The 15,010-nt window shown below is 37.6% G+C and overlaps 1 protein-coding gene across 5 annotated transcripts in view; it reads left to right on the top strand.

Moving 5' to 3' along the window:
* RB1CC1 (RB1 inducible coiled-coil 1) overlaps positions 1 to 15,010 on the top strand; it is a 167,521-nt gene that overhangs the window by 87,806 nt on the left and 64,705 nt on the right. For all 5 annotated transcript variants that reach the window (XM_050942870.1, XM_050942869.1, XM_050942872.1 and 2 more), the window contains one exon: positions 9,354 to 11,254. In XM_050942870.1, coding sequence (XP_050798827.1) covers positions 9,354 to 11,254 — 1,901 coding nt within the window. The remainder of the gene's footprint in view (positions 1 to 9,353; positions 11,255 to 15,010) is intronic.

Below are 15,010 nucleotides of genomic sequence, written 5' to 3'. Positions count from 1 at the left end.
GCTCTGTGGATGAGAGGAAAGTAGTCGATTGTGTTATTCCTTGACTTTAGCAAAGCTTTTGATATGGTCTCCCACAGTATTCTTGCCAGCAAGTTAAAGAAGTATGGTCTGGATGAATGAACTATATGGTGGATAGAAAGCTGGCTAAATCATCAGGCTCAACGGGTAGTGATCAATGGCTCCATGTCTAGCTGGCAGCTGGTATCAAGCGGAGTGCCCCAAGGGTCAGTCCTAGGGCCGGTTTTGTTCAATATCTTCATTAATGATCTGGAGAATGGTGTGGATTGCATTCTCAGCAAGTTTGCAGATGACACTAAACTGGGAGGAGTGGTAGATACGCTGGACGATAGGGATAGGATACAGAGGGACCTAACCAAATTAGAGGATTGGTCCAAAAGAAATCTGATGAGATTCAATAAGGACAAGTGCTGCAGAGTCCTGCACTTAAGATGGAAGAATCCCGTGCATTGCTACAGACTGGGGACAGCGTGGCTAGGAAGCAGTTCTGCAGAAAAGGACCTAGGTGTTACAGAGGATGAGAAGCTGGATATGAGTCAACAGTTTGCTCTTGTTGCCAAGAAGGCCAATGATATTTTGGGCTGTATAAGTAGGAGCATTGCCAGCAGATCGAGGGACATGATCATTCCCCTCTATTTGGCATTGATGAGTTCTCATCTGGACTACAGTGTCCAGTTTTGGGCCCCACATTACAAGAAGGATGTGGAAAAATTGAAGAGTCCAGAGGAAGGCAACAAAAATGATTAGGGGGCTGGAGCACATGACTTATGAGGAGAGGCTGAGGGAACTGGGACTGTTTAATCTGCAGAAGAGAAGAATGAGGGAGGATTTGATAGCTGCTTTCAACTACCTGAAAGGGGGTTCCATAGAGGATGGATCTAGACTGTTCTCAGTGGTAGCAGATGACAGAACAAGGAGTATTGGTCTCAAGTTGTAGCAGGAGAGGTTTAGGTTGGATATTAGGAAAAACTTTTTCACTAGGAGGGTGATGAAGCACTAGAATGGGTTACCTAGGGAGGTGGTGGAATCTCCTTCTTTAGAGTTTTTTAAGGTCCGGCTTGAGAAAACCCTGGCTGGGATGATTTAGTTGGGGATTGGTCCTGCTTTGAGCAGGGAGTTGGACTAGATGACATCCTGAGGTCCCTTCCAACCCTGATATTCTATGATTCACTCTGCAGTGAAGCAATACATCTTGGAACTGGTGCATAGCCACATAATCATCTTGGCTTCTTACCTCCTGAGTATACAAAACACCAGAACATAAGATCTCAGCAGACACTTCTCCCTAAATGATGAATGGGAGTTGGACTCTCAAGTCCTCAACAAAATATTCCTACTAGAAGTCAACCTCTTTGCCACAGCAGCAAACTCAGATGGCAGGAAATTCTCTCCTGTGAGGGACTTGATCCGCAATCTTTAGAACATACTTTCCTCATTATATGGACAAAAGGTCTTTTTTATGCATATCTTACAACTCCAATGCTCTTAAAGGTCCTTATGAAGGTCAGATAGGACCAAGCCAAAGTCATTTTGTTTGCACCAATTTGGTTAGGACAAGTTTGGTTTCCTTACATGATCAAACTCAGCTCTCTCCTTCTGTGGCAGCTCCGTACCACACATCGATTGTTGTCTCAGGATGCAGGTCAGGCACTTCAACCCATATGAACTATCTCCAATTGCAAGTTTGAGCTCTCAGTGGTTCTCAGGACTAGAGGCTGCCTATTCATCGGAAATACCAAATATACTTTTAAATATCAGAAAGGAATCTACGAGACATACTTCTTTTCAGAAATAGAGAAGATATAATCTTTGGTGTAACCAATGGCAATTTTCTCCTATCCAGTCACCTCTTCCTTCAATTTTGTATTACCTGTTGGAATTGAAAAAAATCAAGCTTTTCTATCAAGATTCATTTAGCATCAATTACAGCTTTCCATGTGCCAGTAGAAGTTTTCTCTGTATTTGCTCTTCCAACCACAGCGAGAGTTCTAAAACATTTGTCAATCTTTTTCTGCAGATTAGAGCCCCCACACCACTTTGGGATCTCAATCTGCTGCTTTTAACCACTAGCTACATACTCGTTGGTATGTCTGTCTATGAAGACATCTCTTTTTGTTGGCCATCACTTTTGCTAAAGAATTGAGGAGATGGGTCTGCTGTTAGATCCCTGTCCTTTCCTTTTACTTTCCTCTCTAAGGAGAAAGCATCTTTATGACACAATCCAAAGTTTTTATCTAAGGTGTCTTCTGAATTTCACATCAACCAAACTGTTAACCTTCCTTCCCCCTCACCCCCCAAGCCACATCAGCCTACACAGGAGTCTGCCTTTCGTACACTAGATTTTAAGAAGGCATTAGTCTTTGACTTGGACAGAAATAGGTCATTCAGGAAGACCTCTAGACTCTTTGTTTTTGTTGCAGATAGGCGAAGGTGAGTGCCTGTCTCTGATCAGAGGCTTTCTGAATGGATTATTGCCTTTTCACTAAGATTACATCTCCTCTAAGAGTATCTGTACACTCTACTAGATTACAGTCTACGTGTGTAACCTTACTCGAAGACGTACAGGTTCCTGAAATTTACAGGGCTGTAATACAGTCCTCAGTGCACACGTGTTCTGATGACTGTGCCTTAGTTCACACTGCAAGATCAAATGCCACAGTAGGCAACACCATTCTTTCTTCAGTGATGGACTCTGTTTTGAAATTCACACCTCCTTAAAGGGTTACTGCTAGGGAGTCACCTAAAGTCGCGCACCCACAGGGACACTACTTGAAGAAGATGTTACTCACCAGTGCAGAAACTGGAGTTCTTAGAGTGGGTGTTCTGCTATCCTCCCTCCTCCCCTCTGCTTCAAAGTTGCCTCTATGGGCTTTGGAATAAAGGAGGACTTGATGTCCGTTTACTCATGTAGCCCCATATAGCCTTGATACAGGTCACGAGTGTGCGTGGGGCACATGTGCAGTGTGAATGGGTATTGCTACCAAAAATCTCCAATCAAAGGCACAGGAAAGCACGCGCACCTAAAATGGAGCACTGACAGAAGGACACACATTTTACTGCACAAGGTGAGTAACCTCTCCATCTGTAAGAACTGTAGTAGTAAAGTGCCTATCCCCGAAGAGTACACCAGGAATCTGACATTACCTTGAGCATGAACACTTTGCTTGGGAAAAGGCTGTCTCGTTGGCATAATCATGGTTTGCTGCTCTTGAACTGAGAGGTGTATTTCCATATCCCTGTAAGGATATCTCACCATAAAGACTACAGCTGTATTATCTTTCAATCTCTCCACTACTCCCAAGGTTTTTACCTTGTGATTCTTGTGATTCATTGTGTGTGGGCACAGCAGTCCATCCACACTCAGTGAATTGTAGGATCAAAGCCAAAATTGACAGGACAAATTGTAGAAGAAAGGAAAGGGCTCATTTATACCCAAACTGCATAAATAACTTCAAATACTGTTCCAAATGCAGTGGATAAATGTCCTGATTGGACTTCTGTTTTATTCTTTTAACACATTTTTAACAATATATTATTGGCATGATATACAAGTTTAAATAATCCTGGAAACTTCTACAGTATTATAGGTTACGCTATTTACTTAAGGATACTGGTGTTCTTCAGACTTGTTTGAAGATGTTGATCATTTTCTGAAGATCCTCAGAGCTCATTATTTCACCTTTAAAAGCAGCAAAGAATCCTGTGGCACCTTATAGACTAACAGACATTTTGGAGCATGAGCTTTCGTGGGTGAATACCCACTTCCTCAGATGCATGCATTCGTATTCACCCATGAAAGCTCATGCTCCAAAATGTCTGTTAGTCTATAAGGTGCCACAGGATTCTTTGCTGCTTTTACAGGTCCAGACTAACATGGCTACCCCTCTGATATTTCACCTTTTAAACTCTTAATTTCCTGATATTAAGTAATATGCATTTTTTTACGTACTTTTTCATTCATTGTAGGGTGTGTCCTGTTTTTCATGCTGCACTGAAGTATTAACGAACACTTACGTTTTGTCACACTCTATTTTTATTTTGTGAACTTCTTTTTTGGAACTTCCTCCCCAACACTTTCTTGTTAGTCTAAATTATTTTGTGCTCTTATCACAAAATGATTGATTGTCATGCCTTCTCAACTCACTGTATAAACAAAGATAAACCTGGTCACTATTTGAGTGAGAGATGTCTAAAGAGAACTTAGGGAGTGATTTTGATCATGAAGTGACATTATTCTCTCTGAATAGGTAAATAATCACTATGCCAGTGTGATGTTAAAAATCACTGTACAGTAGAACCTCAAAGTTAGGAACACCTTGGGAATGAAGGTTGTTTGTAACTGAAATGTTGGTAACACTGAACAAAGCCTTATAGTTCTTTCAAAAGTTTACAGTTGAACATTGACTAAATACAACTTTGAAACTTTACTATGCAAAGAAAAATGTTGCTTTTACCAACGTTAATTTAAATGAAACAAGCCCAGAAACAGTTTCCTTATCTTGTCATATTTTTTTTTAAATGTTCCCTTCATTTCCCCTTTTTAATCTCTTCTGCTGCGTGATTGCATACTTCTGGTTCAAAATGAGATGTGTTCACTGGTCAGTTTGTAACTCTGGTGTTCGTAACTCTGAGGTTTTTCTGTATTGTAAGCAGGCTCGCTCTCAGATGGGATGGATATGTGTAATGCTTTGATACCTTTTAAGTAAAGAGCCTTTTTTGTGTCATTTTTGTGAGAATAGAGGTGTTACCCTTGTGTCCTGGTCAGCTTCAAACCACACTATTCCATAATCTTCAAACAAATCCCTTTTGTAGTGAAATAAAACTTTTAAAAAATAGCATAACGAACATGAAGCACACTACTATCCAAGCAACCTTGTAAACTTATTGTGTATTTTCTCCCTCCCTCATTCTCTCCTGCTTTTTCTCCTCTCCTGCTGTTTCCCCTAGTGCCCCTCTGTTCTTTTGATCAATTTGGAAAAGGGGCCATGCATCTATTCATTGTACAATGTCGTGTATGTCTGGGATGTGCCATACAAATTTTGAATAATAATCATTTGCCTTTTTATGAGCTAATCTTTAAGGGATGATTTCAGTCTTTCCTGAAATATGGTGTTAAGACTGCTGCATTCTTTAAATTTTGGATTTCTGAAATCCCCAGAACCTCTGAACCTTACATTGTCTCTGAAGTGATATTTACTATACTCACCCGGACATCAGTACTGGCTCATGTGCATCAAAACATGTTTCTAGTTTGGCCAGCATTAAACATATTTAAGTGTTGCTGATATATATATTTTTAAAGCATCTGTTGTGAATCCAGATGCTTGTCACTACAGCAGGGGTCCTGCAACTTTTTTACAGGTTTTACTGAAAGGAATTACATACATTGAAATTTAACCCCAAAGGAAAAAAATGTTTGATAGTAGTAGCAAACATGGGACAATCACTTTAAGAAAAATAGTGTCTCTTCTTGGAGACTTTTCCCCCTTTTTTAATATTTAAATCACCTCATTTGTTTAGTGCTAAAAAGGCCATATTGATTACGAACACAGGAAATGCCTGCTGAGACAGACTGCATCAGTGGCTAGTTGCAGAAGAGAATCATGAAAACTCTTTAATATACCTAATTGCATTAATCTTTCTAATTTCTACTTGGAATTGTACCATGCTGCCTGAAGCTCTGAGGCTTGACAACCTGGTAATTTTATGTTTGGTGCTAGTGAATCTACAAATGATATTGCTGTTATCCATGTAAGTCAAGGTTGTCATACTCCCAGCCTATGTTTGACAATTAAGAGCGCTCATATCATACCACCATTCTGCAAAGCGCAGGATTTCCATGAGTTTCTAGCATTTATAGTTGAAGGTAATTTTTTGAAAGTGAATCAGTGGAGGGCAGAAGATAGCAATAGAGGAATTTTAACTGCCCTGCTTCATTTTTCTACTGAACAATTCTGCAGGCAGTGGTAACTTTACTAAGGCCCTAATCCTTATCCGCAGAGATATATGTATAGGCATAAGTATCTCTCTTCATGAAACTCTTTGCAGAATTGAGGCCTAAAAAATTAGTGACAACGTAAGGGTAACAGTCTCTGAAATATTTCTACTTTGTCATGGGATGCGTGTTGTACATTAAAGGTACATATCCAGCATGTTGGGGGAATAGAGGGTGCCGGTAAGTCAAAAATTCCAGTTAACTAAGAGGGAGGGGAGTATGGGTGCAGAAGGGGCTTGGGGTGGGGCAGGGGCAGCACACAGATTTCCTAGTTGGCCTTCAGCAATGACACTAAATATTGTAAATATGCCTTTAATTAAATTCATTTTGGTTTCTACATGTGTATTTCCCTGGGATATACAGATTTCAGTTATACTTCTGCTCTTTAGCAAATCTGGAGGGTTGGTGTGGGTGAAATATGAATAACTTACTCAGGTTTGTCTTAATGGCTGTGTATCAACTCACTGGGATTACAGCAGAATATCCAGCAGAATTTGAAGTGCTTTGCAATTCTGCACTAACGAAGAAGATTCTTTGTGTTGAGATTCCTATATTAACTATAAGATACACATCGTAAAGTAGGGTTTTAACCTCTGTTCTAGAATGTTGAGGTAGAAATAAAACCGTATATTAACCATAATATAAATTCAGACTCAGTACAGAGTAAAATCATCTCTATTTTGTCTTGATTTTACGTTTGTTTAAATGAACATTTTAAGTTTTATTTGTGATTCTGAGGTTCAAACTTTGCCTGCTTGAAAATTGTACCACTCTTTCTGTTGGTAGTGTTTAGGAAATAAAAGGTGTATTCCAGAAAATTGTTTTGGAATATACGTAGACTGATAAGTAACATAACCCTTGGAGTGACAGCACTGGAAAACCTCTAAATAATCAAGTAAATCACATGTGTGAATTTAGTGTTTGACAGTTGCTAGTCCTGGAGAATAAACTACTCTAGATATCCACAAAAGAAAAAGCCTACACTCTACGATTGTGGCTCAGCCTTGACCTAAGGGGAGCTAACTTAGTCTCTGTTCATTCAGTCCTTGCCTGCTTTGCTAAGACAAAAAAAGCTTACCGTTATAGCTAATTGTTATTATTTCAGCTGGGCAAAATGAATCAGATGAATAGCTTCTCTGAAAAATTCAATTTTTGGTTGACTCAAACCTGTTCACAAATTAGACATGAATCTGCCAAATAAAAACATATTCTTTTGGCCTTGAGTAGCAGGAGGAGGTGGAGAAAACCTTCCTTATAACTTTAAGCACAGTGATTAGAACACTTACCAGGCATGTGAGAGACCCAGTTTTGATTTCGCCTTCTGCTTTATGTGGAGAAAGGATTTGAACTTGGGTCATCCACGTTACAGCAGTTGACCCTAGCCACTGGGCTTTGGGATATTCTGATGTGAGTCTCTCTCAAGCTGTTCCATTGTGGATACTTAGTCATTGGGCCAAGAACTTGAACTTGGTCTCCCACATCCCAGGAGAATACCAGGCTGTAGTGTCATTTTCACTCTCACTCTCTGGCCCAATGAAAGCAGCGAAGAGTCCTGTGGCACCTTATAGACTAAAAGATGTATTGGAGCATGAGCTTTCATGGGTGAATACCCACTTCGTCAGATGCATGAATGAAATGAGTATTCACCCACGAAAGCTGATGCTCCAATACGCCTGTTTAGTCTATAAGGTACCACAGGACTCTTTGCTGCTTTTACAGATCCAGACTAACACGGCTACCCTCTGATACTTGGCCCAATGACTTCATTTTCATTCACATTAACAGTTCATAGTCGTTCTCCACATCAGGCAGAGGGAGAAACTGAACTCTGGTCTCCCACATCACAGGTAGTAGGGGAAATAAAACACAGATTTTTTGAATTCACTGAATTTTTATTGGATTTTTTTTTATTTGGTTCAACCTGATGCAGTTTTTCAGAATTGCTAGTGAACAAAAAAATCAGTTATTCATTCAGCTCTAATAGTGATGGGGATTTTGTGATTCAGATGCTTAAAACTGCACTGAGACATACAAATTTATTTACATTAGTATCAGAAATTACTTTATATTACATAACCTAGATAATCCTAGCCCATGAACCTTTGCTTTATTAGAGAAAGACTCGGTGGCTTATCCTACCCCACTGGGATAAGATTCACTTTTTCATTCAAGAAACTGTCCGGCGCTTGAGAGTTGAAGTGAGAGTGCCCTTGGATTCTCTGGAGTAAATAAAAATTTGCCAAGACCCCTTGGTTCCGTTCACTTCACAAGGGAAAGTTCCAGGAAGTTGGGTGAGCCAGCTTTGTCTGCTTTGTACTATTCTGGCAGCAGAAAATGGATCTAATGAGCTGGTTAATCTGGCCCTCAGTGTTTTAATGAAGGGGTATGGCCAAGTTCTGGCACTCCATAGCCCAGTCTGAACTTTTTCCAGTATTTATAGGAAGAGAGGTCCAAATGGAGGAAGTTTAGTTTGAGAAAGAAAATCATCAGGTAGGCTATATTTCGTTCTTCTGTGCCCTTCTCTGTACTATCTATTGAAGGCCCCTGTTGCATCTTTCTGCATCTCTGAAAAAGAGGAAAACTCGATTTGCTTTTGATGTCTGTGTTACTATGGATGAGTCTTACTGCATCAAGAAATTTTTATAAATATGTTGTGAAATCTTAATTTTGTTGAAATACTAAAAATGTACTTGATTTATACAAGTTTTAACAGTTGATTAAAAAGAAGGAGAGTTGTGTGCAGAGAGAAGCCTTCGTCGTTAAACATATTTTTATCTTCATCTAGATCTTAATTTTGCATCCTATTATTCATATTATACTGTAAATCATGTCAACTTTTTTCATTAAATAGTACTTTTTCAAAGAAGTGAGTTCAGACAGTATTAGAAAACAAAGCACATAGCAAAGATAATTAATTTTCATATCAAATATGTGATGGTTTTCTTTAATTTCCTGGCTCCTAGCATTTTTTGGCAACTGCTCTCACTTCCACAGGTTTGTACAATATATAAAATTACATTACAGTCCTTAAAGTACACTACATGTACTATACAATCACACTTTTTATAGTCAATTTTGATATACGTATAGTTAATATTGCACACACAACACGCTTGCTAGCTAAAGATTTCAAGGAAGATGCTGAAATTGTCAAAACCATTTGAGTTTACATTTCCTTAACTTTTTAATGTCCGTTTTTGAAAAATTATATGTGTAAATGATTGACACTTTCTAGTGCTTGGGTTACTTTATTTGTTATAATATTGCCAATTTTATCTAAATCTTAAAATATATTTATCATTCAGTTTGTAAAGCTTTGGTTTAAATTTTATATTTGCAGGTCTCCAATAGTCAAGCATCGCCACAATCTGCTACTACACCAAGGATGGAAAGTGCTAAAGGAATCACAATTGCTACCTCTTCTAGAACTCCTCCATCACTCAGTCTTCAGGGTCCCTTGTGTCCTCCTGTGTGTCCCCCAGCTCCATTAGATGAATTGTCACCAGACAGCATTGATGCTCATACATTTGATTTTGAAACAATCGCTCATCCAAACTTAGAGCAAGCTCTTAAGCAAGGGTCTTTAGACTTGGATTCACTAGCAGAAAGTCCAGAGTCGGACTTTATGTCGGCAGTGAATGAGTTTGTAATAGAGGAAAATCCATCATCTCCTAATATAGTAAGTGATCCGCAAAGTCCAGAAATGATGGTAGAGTCCCTCTATTCTTCAGTTATCAATGCAATAGACAATAGACGTATGCAAGACACAAATGTTTGTGTAAAGGAGGATTCTCTAAATACTCGCATGGAGAAGTGTAGAGTTGTTGCCCAGGAATCACAGTTTAATTTAAGAAACATAAAAGAAGACCTCTGTCACTTCAGAACATTTGTACAGAAAGAACAGTGTGACTTTTCGAATTCTTTAAAATGTACATCAGTAGAAATAAGGAATAATATACAAACAGTAAAACTTTCACTTGAAAAAGCACTGAAAGATAAACATCAAAAAGAATTACAATCTTTGAAAAGTGAGTATGAAACTAGAATTGATACATTACTAAAAGATGCTGAAGAAAACAAACAAAAGATTAAAAAGTTAACAGGAGACTTAATAGATCTTGAAGAAGTTTTGCAAAATAAAGATAATGAATTTGCGATAGTGAAGAATGAAAAAGAAGCTGTTGTTTGTCTGCAGAATGAAAGAGATCAGAAATTACTTACAATGGAAGGCCAAATGAAAGATCAGAATTGGGAAATTAAAGAACTGAGGCAGTCGCGTGAGATGGTATTGGAAGATTTGAAAAAACTTCATATTGAAAATGATGAAAAAATTCAGCTTTTGAGGGCAGAGCTTCAGAGTTTGGAACAAAGTCATCTTAAAGAATTGGAAAACAATCTACAAATCAGGCATACACAGGAATTTGAGAAACTAATAGCTGAGCACAAGGATTGTTTAGATAAGTTAAAAGAAGAAAACCAGCAGAGAGTCGAACAAATGCAGGAATCTCATGCAGCAGTTGTCCAAGAGAAGGAGCAACAGATAGAGAAGTTAAAACTCAAAGTTTCTGATCTGTTTGACGTGAGGTGCAAATTAGAAGTTGAACTTGCACTGAAGGAAGGAGAAACTGATGAAATGAAGATTTTGTTGGAAGAAAGCAGAACTCAGCAACAGGAGATCCTAAAGTCCCTTATTGATAAGGAAACTGAAAATTTAAGAAAGGAGTTAGATAACTTAAACCATAAGATACAAGTTAATAATGATGAATATCAAGTGGGCCTAGTAGAGCTAAGAACTTTAATGACAATTGAGAAAGATCTGTGCATTTCAGAATTAGTGGACAGACATGAAGAAGAAACAAATGTTCTTAAAATTGAATTGAACAAACTAACCTCTTTACATCAAAAAGCTTTTGAAGTAGAAAAAAGTCTCAAAGAACAAATAACAGAACTACAGAGTAAGTTAGAAGTGGAAGCGAATGCCCTAGAAAAGCAAAAAGAGGAAAAATTGACTGTGTGTGAACAGAAGGACAAATTTGAAGCTGTTATCCATAATCTTGAGGAGGAAAAAGAACTGTTAATAACTAACCAAGAACAGGAAAGAAAACTACTTGTTCAAAAGCTCAGTAGTGAAAAAGAGGATGCAATACGAATAACCCTTAAGGAGTTTGAATTGCAGAGGGAAGCTGTTGAAAAAGAACTCTTGGAAAAAATACAACTACTTGAGATGCAAGTAAATCAGAGGTACTGTAAGAATTAAGTTGTACTTTGTTAGTGATCTAAAAATAAGATAATTCAACAATTTTTATGGTGTACTGCACTTACAAGGTAGTCTACAATACACCACCTCTGTTCCTAGACATTTATGATGCAGTTTAACTATTTTGACTTAGAGTTTCAAACTGTTAAGACTCATAGATAACATTTTTTTGCATCAGTGGACTCTAACTCAAGATATTTTGTAGAGATAAGTTAAATTACTGTTCCTTAACATTTTGGAAAGAACTTCAAAATGAGTAGTGGATTTAAAACCATGTTTAATACAAGCTTTTTAAAAAAAAGTCCGTGTCTGTAATTAATTAATTTTAAGGTTTGAAACATTTTAAAATGTTTTCAGAAAAATAGGGCTTTTGAATTTCAACTTCATAAACTACTGAAAACTGTCACACAGATCCTAAGCACAAGCAGAGTTTGATAGATTCATTATTTTAACATCTCAACTTTTTATCCTTGCGTTTGGAGTGTACAATATTATCTTCTTGCTATCTTGTCCAAAAAAAGACAACTATTTAAAAAAAATTGGAGTAACTCAGGGTTGGTTCTATGCAAATTGTACATCATCCACATAAGTTCACACAATCTGCAAAGATCTAGTTATGGTGCTGGTCCACGGTGCAATGGAAATTTTAGAAACATGTATATTGTTATATGGTACCTGAAAGCTGCTTTAAGAAACCATATTCCCTTTTTGGCAACCAACCACTCATTTGCTGGCAGCAGATAAACCTGCCACTTGCTAGCTGTTCCATGATAACTTACCTGAAATGTATCATCTTATGCCTCTGAAAGGAAGTGCGAGTGTGGCAACCAGAAATTCATTAGGTTTACAGAAAAAAGAGATCAAATGTTGTTTTTGTTTAAGTGCTGTGCAAACTTCATTTACTTTCATAGTCACATAAATATAACAGAGGGCAGTATTTTGTTATTTATATTGTTAGCACTCAGTAACCCCAATAAAAAAATCTCATTGTGCTGGATATAGTACAGATGAGTAAGAGAAGTAGTCTTTGAGTTTTCAGTCTAGATTTGATAGTGTGATAGGTAGACAAAACAGACAAATGGGCTTAGAGAATAAGTTGAGAATATGAAATACCAATGAAATAGAGCTCAGCAGAAAAGCAATGTGGCCCAAGATTTGGATACAAATTTAGATTAGATCTTCCTTTTCTTTTTAAATGTCAGTGAGTGTGAGAGTTCTAAAATTACTGCTTCTCTAAATGTAGAATTCAAAAATATTATACATTTGCATATGATTTATTTGCAGTACAAAATTTTAAAAAGGTGAAATTTGATTTAAATACTAGTCTTACCCACATCAGTTTGATTTTGACACTGTCATTTGTATAGTGAAATCTCTAATTATTGTCAGTACTACATATAAAAATTTACAATAAAGGTTAAGTTTAGAAAGACAAGTACTCCTTAATTCAACGCAGCTTTAATTCAGCCTGTTTATATGCTGTGGTAGTCTTTAATTACATGATCACATACTATTTTTTCCATAGCTCCCTTGCCTCATTCAGTGCTCAGAATAGGTGATGTTTACTGAAGGGGTAACAATCCTCTACTACAGTGGTTCTCACACAGGGGTAAGCGTAACTCTGAGGGTACACAGAAGTCTTCCAGGGGATACATCAGTTTATCTAGATATTTGCCTAGTTTTACAACAAGCTGCATAAAAAGCACTAGCAAAGTCGTACAAATTAAAATTTCATACAATGACTTGACTGTTCTACTCTATATTCTATACACTAAAATATAAGTGAAATATTTATATTCCAATTCATTGATTTTATAGTTATATGGTAAAATGAGAAAGTAAGCAATTTTTTTTTCAGTAAGAGTGTGCTGTGACACTTCTGTATTTTTATGTCTGATTTTGTAAGCAAGTAGTTTTTAAGTGAGGTATAACTTTGGAGTACGCAAGACAAATCAGACTCCCGAAAGGGGTACATTAGTCTGGAAAGGTTGAGAGCCACTGCTCTACTGAGTATTAAGTGACCAGCAGTTTTTCAGAGGCTTATAACGTTGCCAAATTTGGGTGCATTTTCATGAGGGTGGCAAAAGAAACATCCTTGATATTAGTGTGACACCCTGCCAAATATCATATTCTTGCTCCCAAGGCCAGGAGGTGGTAGAGCTTCTCAGTGAAATAGTTGTAGGAATTACTATAAGCGGAAGAGTGTCATCCCTAATTTCGCTTGGGCATGGCCAAACTAGGAGAACTGCAACTTTCCAAAAAATATTCAACCTGAGGCAGACATTCAGCATAGAAGAATTCAGGCCAGACAGTTAGTTGGGCGAGGATATAATTAATTAAAAACAGGATCTTTTATAATAGAAATTATTTGGCAAACTTTAGTGTTAGCTATCTATATTAGACAAGTTTCCTGGAAAAAGCTATTAACCAGTGACAAATAGGAAGCTTTCCATGGCAGTTGTGGGGGATGTGTACACCTGCTCATATCACCAATAAAATTGCTATGATGGGAGATTTCCCAGAAGTGTTAGGGCTTGTCTACATGAATAAATTAGTGAGCAGCAAGATAAGATAAAAATTTACAGTGCACTAGCTATTTCACACTAACTCCCCACGTGGACATTCTTACTGTGCACTAAAAGTGCCTTTGTGTGCTTTAGCTGAATACTCTTTAAAGTGTACTAAGCTAAACCGCCTAAGGCACTTTTAGTGCACAGTGTGCCCACATAGGAACTTAATATAGACTAGCGAGTGTATAGTAAATTCTACCTTAATTTGCTGTTCACTAACTTCTTGTGTAGACACACCCTTAATGTAGTCAGAAACACAGATGCGAGCTCTTTTACTGGATTCGTCTGTGTGACTGGATGACTCAGGAGATTAATAGGATATGGAGAATTTCATTAGAAGTTCACTAGTTCATTTCTGGACTATGGGGTAATGACAAATAGAAGCAACTAATGTCTGGACAGAAGCCCATATGTACAATGATTCTGTCCCATTCCAGTTCTTATTGGATAGAGTTTTTTCTCCACACAAGAAAAATTACCCTCCAAAATTTAACTCGAATTTGCATCCTTGTTGGCCATCTTAGAAAAGTGAAAGATTATTTAATCTTCGTACCAAGACTAACTTCAAATGTCTATTGGTAGTCTCTGTAGAACATCCATTGAAGCACATTAACAGGCAGTATGGTAAATCTTTCCCTTTCTGTGTTTTCTTAGTCCATGAATAAACAAGCAACACATAGTATAGAGTATGCTGCAGAAGTGTCCAGGATGGGGAAAGTTTTGCAAATAGAGCAGTTCTCCCGCCTGTTATGAATCATGTAATGGAATCTTTTGTGTTCATGTAAAATAGAAAGGTCCTTATTTGTAAGGTCTCATCCCAAATATGCCCACGCTGTATACTGCACTTTAATAAATAAACTCCCTTCACAAATGAAGAGTTGAGTTGATTGCATGATTTAAACTTGTTCAGGGAAGTCTAGATATTTCAAATCAGGTTCCTAGCTCATTAATCCATTCATTCTGAATTGCATAGGTGTGCAAGGGGAGGAAAACGGGAAAGTAACACTTATCCAAACTTCTGCATGTACACAAAGCAGTGTATGCAATATTTGCTATGATATTATACATTCATTGTTTTGTTTGTGTGCAGCCTAAAGTGCTGTGTTTTTTTAATAATCTAGCTCTGCAAATAGTGCATACTTAAATGTTGATGATCTGAGCACCATATTT

Source organism: Gopherus flavomarginatus, chromosome 2, assembly GCF_025201925.1.
Source record: "Gopherus flavomarginatus isolate rGopFla2 chromosome 2, rGopFla2.mat.asm, whole genome shotgun sequence".
Lineage (NCBI taxonomy): Eukaryota > Metazoa > Chordata > Testudines > Testudinidae > Gopherus > Gopherus flavomarginatus.
This window is presented reverse-complemented; position numbering and strand designations above follow the sequence as displayed.